The sequence below is a fragment of the Equus caballus genome, chromosome 10 (assembly GCF_041296265.1).
Source record: "Equus caballus isolate H_3958 breed thoroughbred chromosome 10, TB-T2T, whole genome shotgun sequence".
Classification (NCBI taxonomy): domain Eukaryota; kingdom Metazoa; phylum Chordata; class Mammalia; order Perissodactyla; family Equidae; genus Equus; species Equus caballus.
In genome coordinates this window covers 58988739-59004218 of record NC_091693.1, presented here as the reverse complement: position 1 = coordinate 59004218, position 15480 = coordinate 58988739, and the positions used below count along the sequence as shown (strand labels likewise).

The 15480-nt window shown below is 34.2% G+C and overlaps 1 protein-coding gene across 1 annotated transcript in view; it reads left to right on the top strand.

Moving 5' to 3' along the window:
* ASCC3 (activating signal cointegrator 1 complex subunit 3) overlaps nt 1–15480 on the top strand; it is a 336776-nt gene that overhangs the window by 217018 nt on the left and 104278 nt on the right. The window contains exons 19-24 of the mRNA XM_001915668.6: nt 1505–1591; nt 2453–2629; nt 7235–7460; nt 9028–9182; nt 11701–11799; nt 12799–12967. Coding sequence (XP_001915703.3) covers nt 1505–1591; nt 2453–2629; nt 7235–7460; nt 9028–9182; nt 11701–11799; nt 12799–12967 — 913 coding nt within the window. The remainder of the gene's footprint in view (nt 1–1504; nt 1592–2452; nt 2630–7234; nt 7461–9027; nt 9183–11700; nt 11800–12798; nt 12968–15480) is intronic.

Sequence of the window (15480 nt, the reverse complement as noted above, 5' to 3'; positions counted from 1 at the left end):
AAAAATAAAACTTCAAATACTAAGGACCCTCTTGCTGTCCTGTTCAGTGAGTACATCCCAAGCAGTAGACACACCCAAGCCTAAAACGGTTGAGCATGTTGGTGAGATCTGTGGAATGAGGGCCTGAATGATTTTAAGTGGAAGGTGATGACTTAATGATATCCTTGAATAAAAAATTGATAAATTAATTCCAGGCTATTGAGAAACACTGACTTAAGAAGAGTTAATAAAATTATCAGGTCAATTGTGCTTTTTGGGCAATTTAAGAGATTTTCAAGGGTAATTTTAACTACACAGTTGTAACCTTTTTGTTGCCTTTTAACATATTCTTATGTGAGATAGGGTGCCACTATAATATGTACATTTCAAAGAGTGTATGCATGTCTTCATGCGTGTTTGTGTGTATGTATGTCTGTACCTACATAGTTAATATGTGGGAAAACTTAACAGTGATTACCAGTGAGGAGGGGACTTAAACTTGAAGAGAAGGAGGTGGGTGAAGGTGAATTTTTACTCTATTCTTTTTATAAAGAGAAAGTTTGAATTTTTTTCTTATATTCATTTTTTTTACTTAAAATTGTTTTTAAAACAATGGAAAAGAAATAGAAATCACTACAGTAAAATTTCTTCAGAAATATGAAAACCTAGGCTTTTATGAAATCTATGTTTTGTATTTATTTTCCATATGCTTATACATATAACAGGTTTTAGAAAATGCTTTCATATGCTTACTAGCCTTTCTTCATCTTTCCCCAAATAAACCTTGTATTTGTGTAGCACATTACGTTTTTTCAAGTCTTTTAAAGTCTATTATCTCACAATGGTGATCTGGTTGTTCCTCAACCCAAACGTTTTCCCTAGCCCCCTACTGCTTCTATCACCTATTCACGTCCACTCATTTTGTCCACTAAGTTAGCTTTCTCTTTTCTCCACTTGGTAGTGTGTTGCTGCTGACATACATCTTAAGCCTGTTTGCAGCTCTCTTTCAGGAATTCTAGCCATTCTTCAGCTTTGTCTTTATTCTATATGGTCTTTTACTGATGTTTTTCTTTCTAGTTTCCTGAATTTCTACATGCCCTCACTAGTAATATTGTGATATCTTCACCAGAACTTTCAGGTTACATATTTTTAGTGATAGACGATCAGTTTAAAGTTGGTGAATGGTGCAGATTTCCATATGCCCATACTGAAAGTGAGCCGAGACCAGAATGTTGTGTGCACATCCTTTTAGATATCTTATATAGGTTTCATTAACTGATCGTATTGATCTTTTTGCTTCTAAAGGTCTTCTTTAGCTAATTATGTTTTAGGGATGTTTTTAGTCTTTGATAAATTTGGTGATGTTTAAAGCAATGGTTTGGAATAGTATGTCAGCGACGTTATAATTCTGCGTTGTCTAGGGCTCAAATGTTCTTTAAGAATGTGTGATTTATAGTCGTGTTTTTAATTTAAACTATTTTGCTGGACCTCCTGTTTTAATCAAATACAACGCTTACCTTGGTAGACCTTCAATGAACTCTTTGATGCTCACAAAACAGAAAGTGATATTCTTGCTATAGTCTCCAAAGCTGAAGAATTTGATCAAATCAAGGTAAGATTACTTGAGGCTTGAATCAAATGCATATGACATATATGTATTCATTCGTTTACAAAAGCTTGCAATTAATTGTTATTCCTGATACGGTATAAGCTGTGTGGCACTTCACATTTGGAGTACTAGCAGTGTTCTTCCATTTATCAACAGTGTCCACTATCCTGTATTAAGATTTATGTCATACCTGACATAAATGTATGACATTGTCTAGTACAAATCAAATATAATTTAAATAGGTTTTGCACTGAAACTATCAAAGAATATAGTATGTAGATTTCCGTTTATTTGCAGTATAAGGTTTACTGAAGAAAATATAAAGGACATGCATGATTCAAACTTAGATATGAATGTTTCTGTGCCTGTATTATAATTTAATCTTATTAACAGGGAAAACTTTAATACTTTGAATCATAGTACTTCACAGCTTTAAGCTATGAATGTGTTATACCATATAAAAATATATGACTGTAATGAATGCATTTGAAGATAATTCAAGTTTGCGCTAATCCATTTGGGCAGAGGTTTTACTCTGGTCAAATAAAAACTGAAATCTCATCAATTGAAGGATGGTGAGGTCAGAAGATTTAATTTTTGTGGCATATCAAAATTTTATATGTCAATGGTAACTTTAATATTGGTGATGAATAATAAAATATAATTGTATCAGCCTCAAGATAGTTTCTTATTGTATTTTATTAGCTACCTGTGAACAAATTACTATTATTTAGTATATAAAAAGAAAATGGTGAATTATAGTAAATGGAAACTTTTAAAAAACATTTAATGTGGTTTAATTTCAATATGAAAATTTTCTGTGAATTAGCCCAAATAATCTTATAAAAACATTGATTCTTCCAGGTCAGAGAAGAGGAAATAGAGGAGTTAGATGCCTTGTTAAACAATTTCTGTGAACTCTCAGCTCCTGGAGGTGTAGAGAACAGTTATGGGAAAATAAACATCCTACTTCAAACTTATATCAGCCGAGGAGAGATGGACAGTTTCTCCCTTATATCAGATTCTGCATATGTCGCACAGGTAAGAATATTATTCCCTTCTAATTTTCTTTTACTTGTTTATTTTTAGAGACTGAAGGAATTAATTCATGCTATCCTGTGAATGTATCACATTATGACATGCTCCCAAATTACCATTTTATCTTAGAACTGGTTCTATTTGACTTGTATGTCTTTTATGCCATCTCTGCCATTAGAGCAGGAGTGAGAGTGGGATTTGGTGGTGGTTTGGCTCTTTGTGATATTGCTGCTGTTTTTGTTTTAGAGTTTTAAAATATCAGTATCTGATTTTTTTCTGCTTTTAATGATAAAGTTTATTCCTTTTGCTTACAAAGGGCAATAAGGCAAGAGTATTTCAAGCAAAAAGAAAAGATTATGGAACCTTTATAAGCTTTCCCCAAATGTTAGAAATATAAACAAATTTTTTTTTACCATGAAATATGGCTTAATAAATATACTGCATACCATGTATGCACTATCGTAACTCTGATTTAAAAAAGTAATCTTTCATCCCTGCTGTTGATACTTAAAAATTGAGGATTGAAAGAAAATTAGTCCCTAAATTAAAGCTCATTGAATGTATAATTTTTAAAAATACCATAGTATAAAATGTTGTAATACAGTCTTGCACTGCATAACAACATTTCGGCCAAATACAGACCACATATACAACGGTGGTCCCATAAGATTATAAAGGAACTGAAAATTCCTATTGCCTAGTGATGTCGTAGCAATCATCACATCGCATAGCTGAAGAAGAGGCAAGAGAAAAGAAAGCTGCAATAGAAGAAAAAGAAGCAGCCTCAAGAAAATTCACATTGAAGGGTTTAGCCGAAACTTTCTCAACAGGCTCCTTGAAAAATTTGAAAACACTGACCCCTAACACTGAAAGGTTTTCATTACTAGAGAGGAATATTCATGGTGCATAATCTGCTTACAAATATATCTGTGATGACAAAAAGAAACAAACCAAGAAAACCACCATGGATGTATTTCTGAAAAGAGTGGCACCTTCTCAAGAAGAACCTTGGGCAGGTCCTTCAGGAGGTGTTCCAGAAGAAGCATTGTCATCATAGGAGGTGACAGTCCATGCATGCTCTTGCCCCTGAAGACCTTCCATGGGACAAGATGTGGAGATGGAAGACAGTGATATTGATGATCCTGACCCTGTGTAGAACTAGGCTAATGTGTATGTTTGTGTCTTTGTTTTTAGCAAAAACGTTTAAAAGTTAAAAAAAAATTAGAAATATAAAAAACTTATAGAATAGTGATATAGACAAAGAAAATATTTTTGTACAGCTGTACAGTGTGTTTCTGTTTTAAGCTAAGTGTTATTACAAAAGACTTAAAAAGTTAGAAAACATTTTAAAGTTTATGAAGTGAAAAAATTACAGTAGGTGATGGTTAATTTGTTATTGAAGAAAGAACAATTTTTAAAATAAATTTAGTGTAGCCTAAGTGTGCAGTGTTTATAAAGTCTGCAAGTGTGCAGTGATGTCCCAGGCCTTCACATTCACTCACCACTCACTCACTGACTCCCCCAGAGCCGCTTCCAGTCCTGCAAGCTCCATTCATGATAGACGCCCTAAATAGGTGTACCATTTTTTATCTTTTATATGGTATTTTTACTGTACCTTTTCTATGTTTAGATATATTTAGATACAAAATACTTACCATTATTTTGCAGTTGCTTACAGTATTCAGTAAAGTAACATGCTGTCCAGGTTTGTACCTAGGAGCAATAGGCTACACCATGGAGCCTAGGTGTGTAGTGGGCTATACCATCTAGGTTTGTGTAAGTACACTCCATGATGTTCACACCGTGACCAAATTGCCTAATGACACATTTCTCAGAGCAATGCATGACTGTATTTATGTTCAAACCCTCCATGTGAAGTAAAGTAGGTTCTTTTTTGCAGTATTTACCTTTCAAATGAGAGGTTTCCCTTCAATACATACTTTTTAGAAAAATATTCTTTACTTATCAAGAATACCTTTTTCATTCTTTTTAAAGATTTTTTTTTCCTTTTTCTCCCCAAAGCCCCCCAGTACATAGCTGTATATTCTTCGTTGTGGGTTCTTCTAGTTGTGGCATGTGGGACACCGCCTCAACATGGTTTGATGAGCAGTGCCGTGTCCGCGCCCAGGATTCAAACCAACGAAACACTGGGCCGCCTGCAGCGGAGCGCATGAACTTAACCACTCGGCCACAGGGCCAGCCCCTCTTTTTCATTATTTTTTATTGAGTAATGCCTCCTTTAAGTTAAGGAGAAATAAAAGCTGAATTTTATTTTAAATATAGAAACTATTCTACTATGTATCTTGTGTTTATAATTTTATCCAAAGACTTAATATAGAAAAAGCATGTTTGGTTAAATAAATTATTAACAGCCTTGAATACTCAGGAGTACTTTGAAACAGCTGTAAAAATGAAATATTTACAAATATGAACCAAGAAATATGTTGGCAAAAAATGTGAATAAATGCAATAATTTAATTAAAGAAACCAAGTGATAATTTCTTATACTGTGTAAAGTAAATGCGAATGTGGTGAAATTTTTTTTGCATTTTGGAACACATATGTTTCTGCCATAGAAAGATTATATGTGCTCTCTAACCCCTATAGCCTCTGTAGGAATCAGTGTTTCTAACTTCTTTTGTTTTATCTGTTTTGCTAAAAAATAATGTAATATTGTCATTTTATATTTTCTAATGATGTTATGTTGAAATAGTTAATGATTTAACTAAAAGGTAAAACTTTACTGGGTTCTGGATGAATAATCTGGCCACGTTTCTTCTTGATTCAAGATTATGAAGATGTTATCAGACACTGATACACGAATTGCTTTACAATATAAAACTTACAGTTTTTTCATGATTGGTGCCCAGAAAGTCAATCTCAGAAGATTAAGGATACATCTCAAAGCATCCTTAGTTTTTCTTAAATAGCTGTGATGGGTTTAGCATCCTTGAGTGCATTAGATAATTATTGTTGAGTTTTTTTATATTTCAAGTTTAAGCCATCAGTAGTTCCCCAAGCTCTCTCTCAGCTCTGTAAAACGGTGCTTCCTTCTATATTTCTGAGACTTTATTCTCTTAGCCCCTAAGATAAATCCTTAGTTTAAGTATTCTGTGATTCTGTAAAGAAACCTATACTGAACTTCTCTAGTTAGTTACTAACTGCACGTTAGAAACTTTGATCATTATTTCAACCCAATTTATATCCAGATTAAAATATCCTGTTTGTGTCTTGTCATATGGGATTTCTCCTTCCATTTCTTTTAGCTTTTAGGGAACAACTGTAGGTTCTGAAATATAAAAGTAACATCCTTTAAACACAGTTGGGAAAATTAGCCTGGCAGTTTCTACAAGAGCAACTGGGAATGATGTAGGAAGACTTATTTAATAGATATAATGATCACAGTGTTCATTTTGTTTATCATTCTGTGGGCCTAATAAGAGCCATCCTGTCATTTTTAGTGGGTATCAGAACTGTTCTCATACTTCTAAATACCATTTTGTTCTTAAATTTCTAATACTGAAACAAAATAGTCGAATTTATCAAAAGACAAATACACATTGTAGATAAAATATAAAACCAAAGCCCTTAACTCTTATGATCTTTTTTACCTCATAATTTCAAGCCAGATTGTCTGTTTGCTATTTAAAATCTTTAATCTTTTTCTGATTTTGACCAGATTTAATGTTCTTCATTTTCAAATACAGATGTCGTTAGATATTGTAAGGTGTCTCCAAGTTCATGATTTTAAAAATAATGTTCAATAAAACAGTCTGCAAAGTTCATGATAGAGGGAAAGAAGCAAAACAAATGGAAACTAACCGTGGAGATAGGAAAAAAAGGCTTCAATCGTTGTAACTTTCTATGTCTATTAATAAAGTTATACTCAGACCCCTCAACTTAGAATCTTGCAGTTAAATTTGGAATTGTTTAGGTCTGTCTTTGAACAGATACTCTGACACTAACTGTCTGTGTAACCTTGGTCAAATTATTAACCTCTCCAAGCCCTCATATCTTCATCTATAGAATTGTACTATCAAAGCAATGAAATGCAGTTGTTGTAAAGATTAAATGAAAGAATATCTGTAAAGCAGTTAACACATTGCGTGGTTTATAGGGAGCTACAAATATGGGTAGCTGCACTCATCAGTACTTCCTCTGTCACCCTTCTCTTACTAATTTTTATCACTGACTGGATCCCAAAGTCTTCCTCATTTCTCTAAATAGCCTTGTAAGTTAAATCACTCCGCTATATACCCAAGAACACCTTTGGCTGTCTCTTACATTCCAGCTGGCCTCAACAGCCTCCTCAGTGCTTTGCATTCCTCTCGTCTCTTCCTACTTCCTTCCTGTTTACGGGGTGTAGGGTGGAGTTTCCTAAGAACTTGGAAATAAGGCTACCCTCTGAGCATTAACCAGGATAACATCCACATAGAAAGGATACGATTATTCTTGCATAGAAATAATAAAGATAATTAGGGTTATATGAGGATAGATGTTGCCCACAATTAAAGGAGGCAGCTTGTTCTGAAACTGAGTCTGAATAATAAACTGACATTTTTAAAAGCACATTGGACCTAACCACCAATCCCTCTTTTTTTCCTTCAGAATGCAGCTAGAATTGTCCGTGCCCTTTTTGAAATTGCTCTGAGGAAACGTTGGCCTGCCATGACCTACAGGCTCCTGAATCTTAGTAAAGTCATCGACAAGAGGCTCTGGGGTTGGGCTAGCCCTTTGAGACAATTTCCAGTCTTACCACCGCACATTCTAACAAGATTAGAAGAAAAAAATCTTACTGTGGATAAACTGAAGGACATGAGGAAAGATGAAATCGGTAAGAAGGAAGCAAAAATACTTTAATGCGTTGTTCTGTGGAAATAAAATATTTTACTTGATGTAAAAGAAAAGTATTGTGAATTTTCACCTTACTCAAGATAAATTTTTACCATTTTTATGAAATTTCCCTTTCATTTGTCTAAACTCAAGCAGAAGTCCCTCTAAATTTTATGAAGTTGCTTGAAAGAACTAGCAGTTAAAATGGAGTTTAGATCGTCACACCCTTAAGTTGAGTATTTTACAGATAGAATCTTAGCTATAAATGATGAGAATTAATCAGTGAGGTTTATTTCTTAATTTATTTTGTAACACTTAGCTCATTTCAAAGTCTTTTTTACATTTATCAGCAGTATTACAGCAAAAAATTATGTCAACGTTAAAATCTGTTTTTGCAGAGTTTCTAAAGGAGTTTCATCGTTACATATTTATCTTTAAACTCAGCTGGTATCAGTGTGTAAATACATTTGGTTGTCTACCTTTTTCATGTAACGTTGAAAAATTATTCTTAGATACATTCCTATGTACCTTAGCATTTTATTGGACAAACATATCATATATCAATTAGGTAATATTCCAGGCTCTGAGTAGGATAGACATTACAAATGAAGGTAGTCAGACTGCAGAGAAATAAGAGAGAGGATTGCTGCTGACAAAAGGCCCAAAGATGTGAAGCGTGGCTGAGAGTTATTTCACTTGTGTAGTAAGAACAGTTCTTAAGACAGAGTGAAAGCAGGGAAGCATCAATAAAAATACAGAGAATTGAGGGGTTTAACTAGGAAAGTTGAGAGTGCTCATAATAGGGTAGCATGTAAATATTTTATCAAAACAAAGAAGATCGCTTTAGTTTCAAATCCAAGTGAACATAAAACATTTTAATTTATTCATAAATGTGATTTAAAAACTTTATTTTGGAGAGCCAAACATGTAAGAAATATTGATACTATAAAATATAATCTATTTGCACTTAGTTGCTTGGACTAGAGTAGGAAAATGTTTAGTCACACCTGTTTGTGACCGCCACTTCTACCCCAAACATATCTGTATTTGAGAATCTGATCATTTATGAAAATATGTATAAGTGGTTAATTTTGTGCTAGATTGACCATATTTTATCTTTATGATTTCTGGAAATGGATGTGGATGGGTGACTTGTGTTTGATTACTAAAGCATTTCCCATCGTGGTTATAGAGTTCTGAAATAGATCTTGAATAAATTAATGGCTGTTTTCACAAATATTAGATATTTCTATAATGTGTCATGAACTAACTAGGAGAAAAGTGGAACTTTTTATAGTAGTTTAAACACTATTAAGTCTCAGTAATTTTAAGAACCCTATTAATAGTTGAAGAAACCTTGATACTGGTTTTCAGAGCTATGAATTGCTAATTCAAGTTAACTATTACAAAATATTCAAACATGCCAGGTCAAGAATGTCAACTATTCTACATAGCAAATCATAAAACAAGCAATAAAATCACCTTCTCTGAAATCCCATTTACAAGTCAGATTATATTGCTTTTTTTCTCCCTGCACACATTTCTTCTATGTGATGTTTTTCTTGCAGGTCACATGCTGCATCATGTGAATATTGGACTCAAGGTCAAACAGTGTGTTCATCAGATTCCTTCAGTTACAATGGAGGCATCCATTCAGCCCATCACACGGACTGTCCTCCGAGTGACGCTCAGCATCTGTCCTGATTTCACTTGGAGTGATCAGGTAGAAGCAGAAAATACCTATATCAGCGTTAAGCAAAAATGTCTGTACTGCAGGTTCAACTACACCTCCTTACGTCTGTCCTCCAGGCATACAGAAAATCCACTAAAAAGAATTCATATTGAAGATTCATTAAAACGTAGCAATATTTACTCTCATCCTCAGGAAAAATGTGTGATATGTTAATATGTCAACCAGTGAGACCTCTTCAGAACATCTAGGAAACCTAAAATTTCAACATTGAACAATGTTTATTGAATTGAGCTCCATAGGGACTTCGTTTAATTCTCTTTCATTTTCTTTGTGTTTTCATTTTTGCCACCTCTCCTTACTCTTTCATTTTAGCCTACTAAAAATTCAAGGTTCTCCATGCTGAAAGAACCGTTTTTAAATCCTTTTGTTTCTCAAACTGTCATTCTCTTCTTTTCTTTACCGTTAGACTTGTGGGAAGAGTTTTCTACATTTCACTCCTGGTCACCTGTTTCTCTCCTGCTGAGACTGCTTTCTCAGTGATCACTGAAACTGGCTGGTTGTCATGAGAAATGTCTTGTTCTTAGTTATTTTCTTTACTTTCTGAACATTCAGTGCTATACATAGTCTTTGACAATGTTTTTCTTTGGTTCCAATCACATTCCTATTTCTGTTTTTACCCTTTCTTCTGTTCTTCTTTCACTACCTTAGAAGTTATATGTATGTGAAGATCCACTCTGGATCTTATTCTTATTCAATCAACATTTTTTAAGGTCTGTTTTCGTACCAGTTACTGTGCAAAGAGTACGGTAGCGTAGAGATTGCAGATACAAAGGCAAGTAAGACTCAGTCCATCTTTTTAAGAAGCCAGTGGGGGAAGACATGTAAATCAGTAAATGTAGTATTGCAATGCCTACTTTACATGGTTATTGTAAGATCTAGTTAAGTATAAGTAAATACCTTCTGCATTACCTGGCATTAACACGCTTTAATGTGAATGAATTGTGTTCAGCAACATGCTCTAAAATTACCCAACCATAGTCCTAAACCCAATTGACCATTGGTCTTAAAGTGTTCTAACCTTTAATTCCTTCAGTTCCCTCATCCATAAACATGTATAATAATAATAATGATCTTTCTCACAGAATTTCTGTGAGGACTAGATGATGTAAAATTATATCTAATATTTCTATAAATATAGAATTTTGCATAATATAAAAATTATATGTAGCCATAAACTCATATTTCAAGTTTCATATTTAAGAGAATTTTTCAAATGCATTAAAGTTTCATATTTTCTTCACATTATTTTCTTCTGTCAATATCCATAGTCTCCCACAATTTGGTTTAATTTATTAATAAGATAGAGTACTTAATTGTTTTTATAGTTAACTCTATCAGTTAGAATGCTCTTGGCTGCAAGAACAGAAAACATGACTTGTCTCAAACTAACTTAAGCAAGAAAATATATTATCTTCCACAATAAAATGTCGACAGGTAGAACGGCCCTAAAGTTGATCAAGACTGTTTAATGATATCATTCAGCACCCAAGATCTTTCCATCCTTTTGCTTGGCTGATGCTGTTGGCCACTTCCCAAATGTTTTCTTGCTTCCTTGTTCATGTTTAAAGAGAGAGGGAAATACCCCCACTTTACCAACCCAGGGCATGGACTATAAGACCTTTCCTTCAGTTTAATTGGGCATGTGCCTGTCCCTCACCACAAACTATTTTCAGGGGGATGCTGTAGGCTAATTGGCTTATGCTAATCAAAATTATTCTTGGAGATGGGGTCACCTCCTGAGTCACATGAAAGAGAGATGAATACTAAACAAGACTGAGCTTTGTTAGAGAAAGAAAAGAGAGAGAGAGGGTCAGCCCCAATGGCCTAGTATTTCAGCACACTCTGCTTCGGCGGCCCAGGTTTGGTTCCTGGGCCCGGACTTATACCACTTTGTTAGCAGCCATGCTGTGCTTGTGGCCCACATATTAAAAGCTAGAGGAAGATTGGCACAGATGTTAGCTCAGGGCAAATCTTCCTCAGCAAAAAAAATAAAAAGAGTGAGAGAGAAATGAATACACAAAATGTGGTATATCTATCCAATGGAATATTATTTGTCTATAAAAGGAGTGAAGTAGTGATGCATGCTACAACATGTGAAGTGAAAGAAGTCAGTCACAAAAGATCTCATATTTAAGTGATTCTGTTTATGTGAAATGTCCAGAACAGGCAAATCTATAGAGAAAGGAAGTAGATTGTGATTGTCAAGGATTGGAGGTTGGGAAGATGGGAACATAGGAATTGACTGCTAATTGGTGCAAGACTTCTATTTGCAGTGATGAAAATGTTCTAAAATTAGATTGTGGAGATGTTGCACAACTTTATAAATATGTTGAAATCATTGAACTCTTTAAATGTAAACTTTATGTAAATTGTATATCAATAAAGCTTTTTACAAAGAGAGAGAGGAATGGGTGCTGGGTATACAAACAACAGTATCCCTTTCTTGAGTTATAATATATATAGTATTAGGATACTATTTGTCTTCTAGGTCCATGGGACTGTAGGAGAACCCTGGTGGATTTGGGTAGAAGATCCTACAAATGATCATATTTATCATTCAGAGTATTTTATAGTTCTTAAAAAACAGGTAAATATGTGTGTGTGGCTATATCCTTATTATGTTACTATCATAAAAAGAAAATATAAACTAAATAACAATTTCTGTTTTTATTTCTCTAATTTCATAGTGACATTAAAGCTTTATTTTTTGTTTCTTTTTGGCTTTACAAGGAAACAGTAATTAAATGTTAGAGTATTGATATATTCAGTGTGACCTTAGTTTGAGAAATTGGATTGTAATCTTTATCATGGTTTAAGGCATGGCTTCCAGAGGAATGGAATGTATTAAATAGGTTTATATTAATTATATGAGTAATGTAAATGGGTTTATATTATATTAAATAATATTAAAAATAAAATTAAATAATAATAACTTTAGGTGTTACATAAACAGTACTAAAGGGTATTGAATCATATTGTGGAAGGGGCATTTTTTTTTTAATTCTCTATAAATTCCAAGGGAAAGACTCAATTTGAAGCTAGCATGTCGAACTTTGCTTCAGTCCTAATTTCTCTTTTTATCACAGAGAAAGCAAGCTTCAGGCTGAGAGCTTTGGGTGGGCAGCAGTAGAATTTCATAGCAATGTTTTTTTTTATTGCATGTCTTTATGATTACCTTCTATGTATACCAAGTGATTCTGTTATTCCACTTAAGGTAGTGATAGAATTAAAGAAAAATAGTAAGTAAATAATTTAGTAAAAATCATGAAATAATTAAGTAATCGAATGAATGAAGTTTGGGGAATTCTGATGAATCGAATTGGTAATCTGTTAATACATGATGATATGCGCATGTAAATAATATAAATTGAATGTAAATTTTACCCTTGGTTATATCACGTATCCTCAGAAGGAGACTCCCCACAAGTTTCTGAAGTACCTGAATATCTCAGCTATTTAGAAATCTAACATGCTTTCTTTATCTTTAGTGTATCTTGCTATAGATACTATTGTCTTAACAATAGCTTAATAAGACTTTTATAATGCTAGAACATCCATCTTCATTTTAGACTTTGTCTCCCCTTAGGTCCTTAGTAAAGAAGCTCAGCTACTGGTATTCACAATCCCTATCTTTGAGCCTTTGCCTTCCCAATACTACATCCGAGCAGTGTCTGATAGATGGCTGGGAGCTGAGGCTGTGTGTATTATCAATTTTCAACACCTGATTCTGCCAGAGAGACATCCTCCCCATACAGGTAACATATCCAATAGCAATTTGAATCATCGATTTTCCAAATTGTTGTTTTAGTTAATGTTGAAAGTGTCTGCTTTAAAATTGTCTGAATCTGAATCAAAATCCAACTTATTTGTCAATATAGTTTGAAAAGAGACTTCAAAATCAAATCTTTGTATGTATTTGTTTTGTAGAACTTAATGATGGGCCTTAATTTTTGTTAATTTGAATTCTAAAAACATTTACTAAGCCTAGTTCAATTCTAATAGTTCTAACAAGCATGAGACTATTTCTGTGTTCCTTTGCCTTCATCTCTATTTTTACATGTAACCATTATAATTTCTCCATATCGCCTTCCTTTTTCATTGCAAGTATCGTTTATCATTTAATCTGTACTCTCTGTAAAACTTTGGAGATATCCTTTTTTCTTTGTGTTTATTACCATTTACTTAAGCGTATTTCTAGTATGTTAAATTAATAAAGTGAATTGTAGGATTTTTTCCTCCATTTGGTGTGCTTCCACACCAAAAAAGTGCTGATACTGGGGCCGGCCCTGTGGCACAGCAGTTAATTGCACACGTTCCACTTCTCAGGGCAGCCCGGGGTTTGCCAGTTCTGATCCCGCTTGCAGACATGGCACTGCTTGGCAAAAGCCATGCTGTGGTAGGCATCCCACATATAAAGCAGAGGAAGATGGGCACGGATGTTAGCTCAGGGCCAGTCTTCCTCAGCAAAAAGAGGAGGATTGGCAGTAGTTAGCTCAGGGCAAATCTTCCTCAAAAAAAAAAAAAAGTGCTGATACTAAAGAGTCCTGTTATCATATCACTCCAGGATGGATTCATGTATACCTTGAGTCAATTTGTGTCCTATGAACAGTATGTACCTTTATATTAGTTCTAGTTCTCCACAGTAACATTATAAAATGGGGTATGGTAATCTGCAATATCATAAAAGAGTGTTTTTCATCATTGTAACTGACAAGAATCCATTTTAAATTTTCATAATATGAGCAGAGTACCTTTCTATTTTGACTTGTTAAAGAAGCAGAATTTCGTGGATAAATGTTTATAATGATACCTTTAAGTGCCCTATAAAATCAAAAATATCCTGATACTAATCTATTAATTAATTAGTGTGTTAAGTTTATTTCTTCTCATGGAGAATTCATAATGGATAAGTATTGATTTCAAGAGGTCCTTAATTTACTTTATAGAGAAATGAAAGTCCATTTTTCTTTTCCATATAATTCTTCCAAAGGCAAACTCTTTGTCTTTTTCAAAATAAAAATGTTACTTCTTACTACTTTTAGTGAGCACATTATTTGACCATCCTTTGGGAAATGAAAGAAGGCATTAATGTGACTTTAATCTTTGCCATTTTTATCAAATGTGTACCTTGTTCATTATCTTAAAGAGAGATACTTTAGACGACCCTTGATACCACTCTGATATCTTGAGAGAGCAGAACTAAAAAGTTTGTCAACATAGAAAAATAGTGAGATTGCAGTATTTACTTATCTATTTATTGACGAGAACCTTTCTGGTTGTCTTTCTTCAAATATTCTTATATGTGATATCAAGGATCTCTAAATAAAATACATAAAAATGTTTTGTGCTTTAATTTAAAATATATGCTACCAACATCACTACTAGTCCTCTTTGACTGCAGTACTTGATTTTAATATGTATTAACATTTTATGTTAATGCTCATGTAATCACTTCTCTGCTCAGTGGCTATGCACCTATCACCCTATTTATATAATTAGTTGATTTCTGACTACCTTTTATTTTTTTTGTTTTCAGTGTTTTTTGAGGAAGATTAGCCCTGAACTTACATCTGCCGCTAATCCTGCTCTTTTTTGTTGAGGAAGACTGGCTCTGAGCTAACATCCATGTCCATCTTCCTCTACTTTATATGTGGGACGCCTGCCACAGCGTGGCTTGACAAGTGGTGCATAGGTCCACACCCAGGATCCGAACTGGCAAACCCTGGGCCACCGAAGCAGAACATGCCAAACTTAATCGCTGTGCCACTGGGCCAGCCCCCTCTGACTACCTTTTAAAAAGCAATAAATGCACCACCATGACGTTTCAATTGATATTAAAAATGCCTGATGTAACCTCAATGATTCCTGATCCTATTTGGCTCAAAGTATCTATGTACGTAGGCATCCTGTTGAGCCTAAATCAACCAAGGAAAATCTTCATCTTTCACAGAAGCAATGCGTTGTCAAAAAATAACAAAATGGGTTTTTTGGTCTTTATTAAGAGTATGTTTATGCTGGGGCTGGCCCAGTGGTGCAGTGGTTAAGTTCACATGTTCCGCTTTGGTGGCCTGGGGTTCACCGGTTCAGATCCCAGGTGCAGACATGACACCGCTTGGCATGCCATGCTGTGGTAGGCGTCCCACACATAAAAAAAAAGTAAAGGAAGATGGGCATAGATGTTAGCTCAGGGCCAGTCTTCCTCAGCAAAAAAGAGGAGGATTGGCAGCAGTTAGCTCAGGGCTAATCTTTCTCAAAAAAAAAAAAAAGA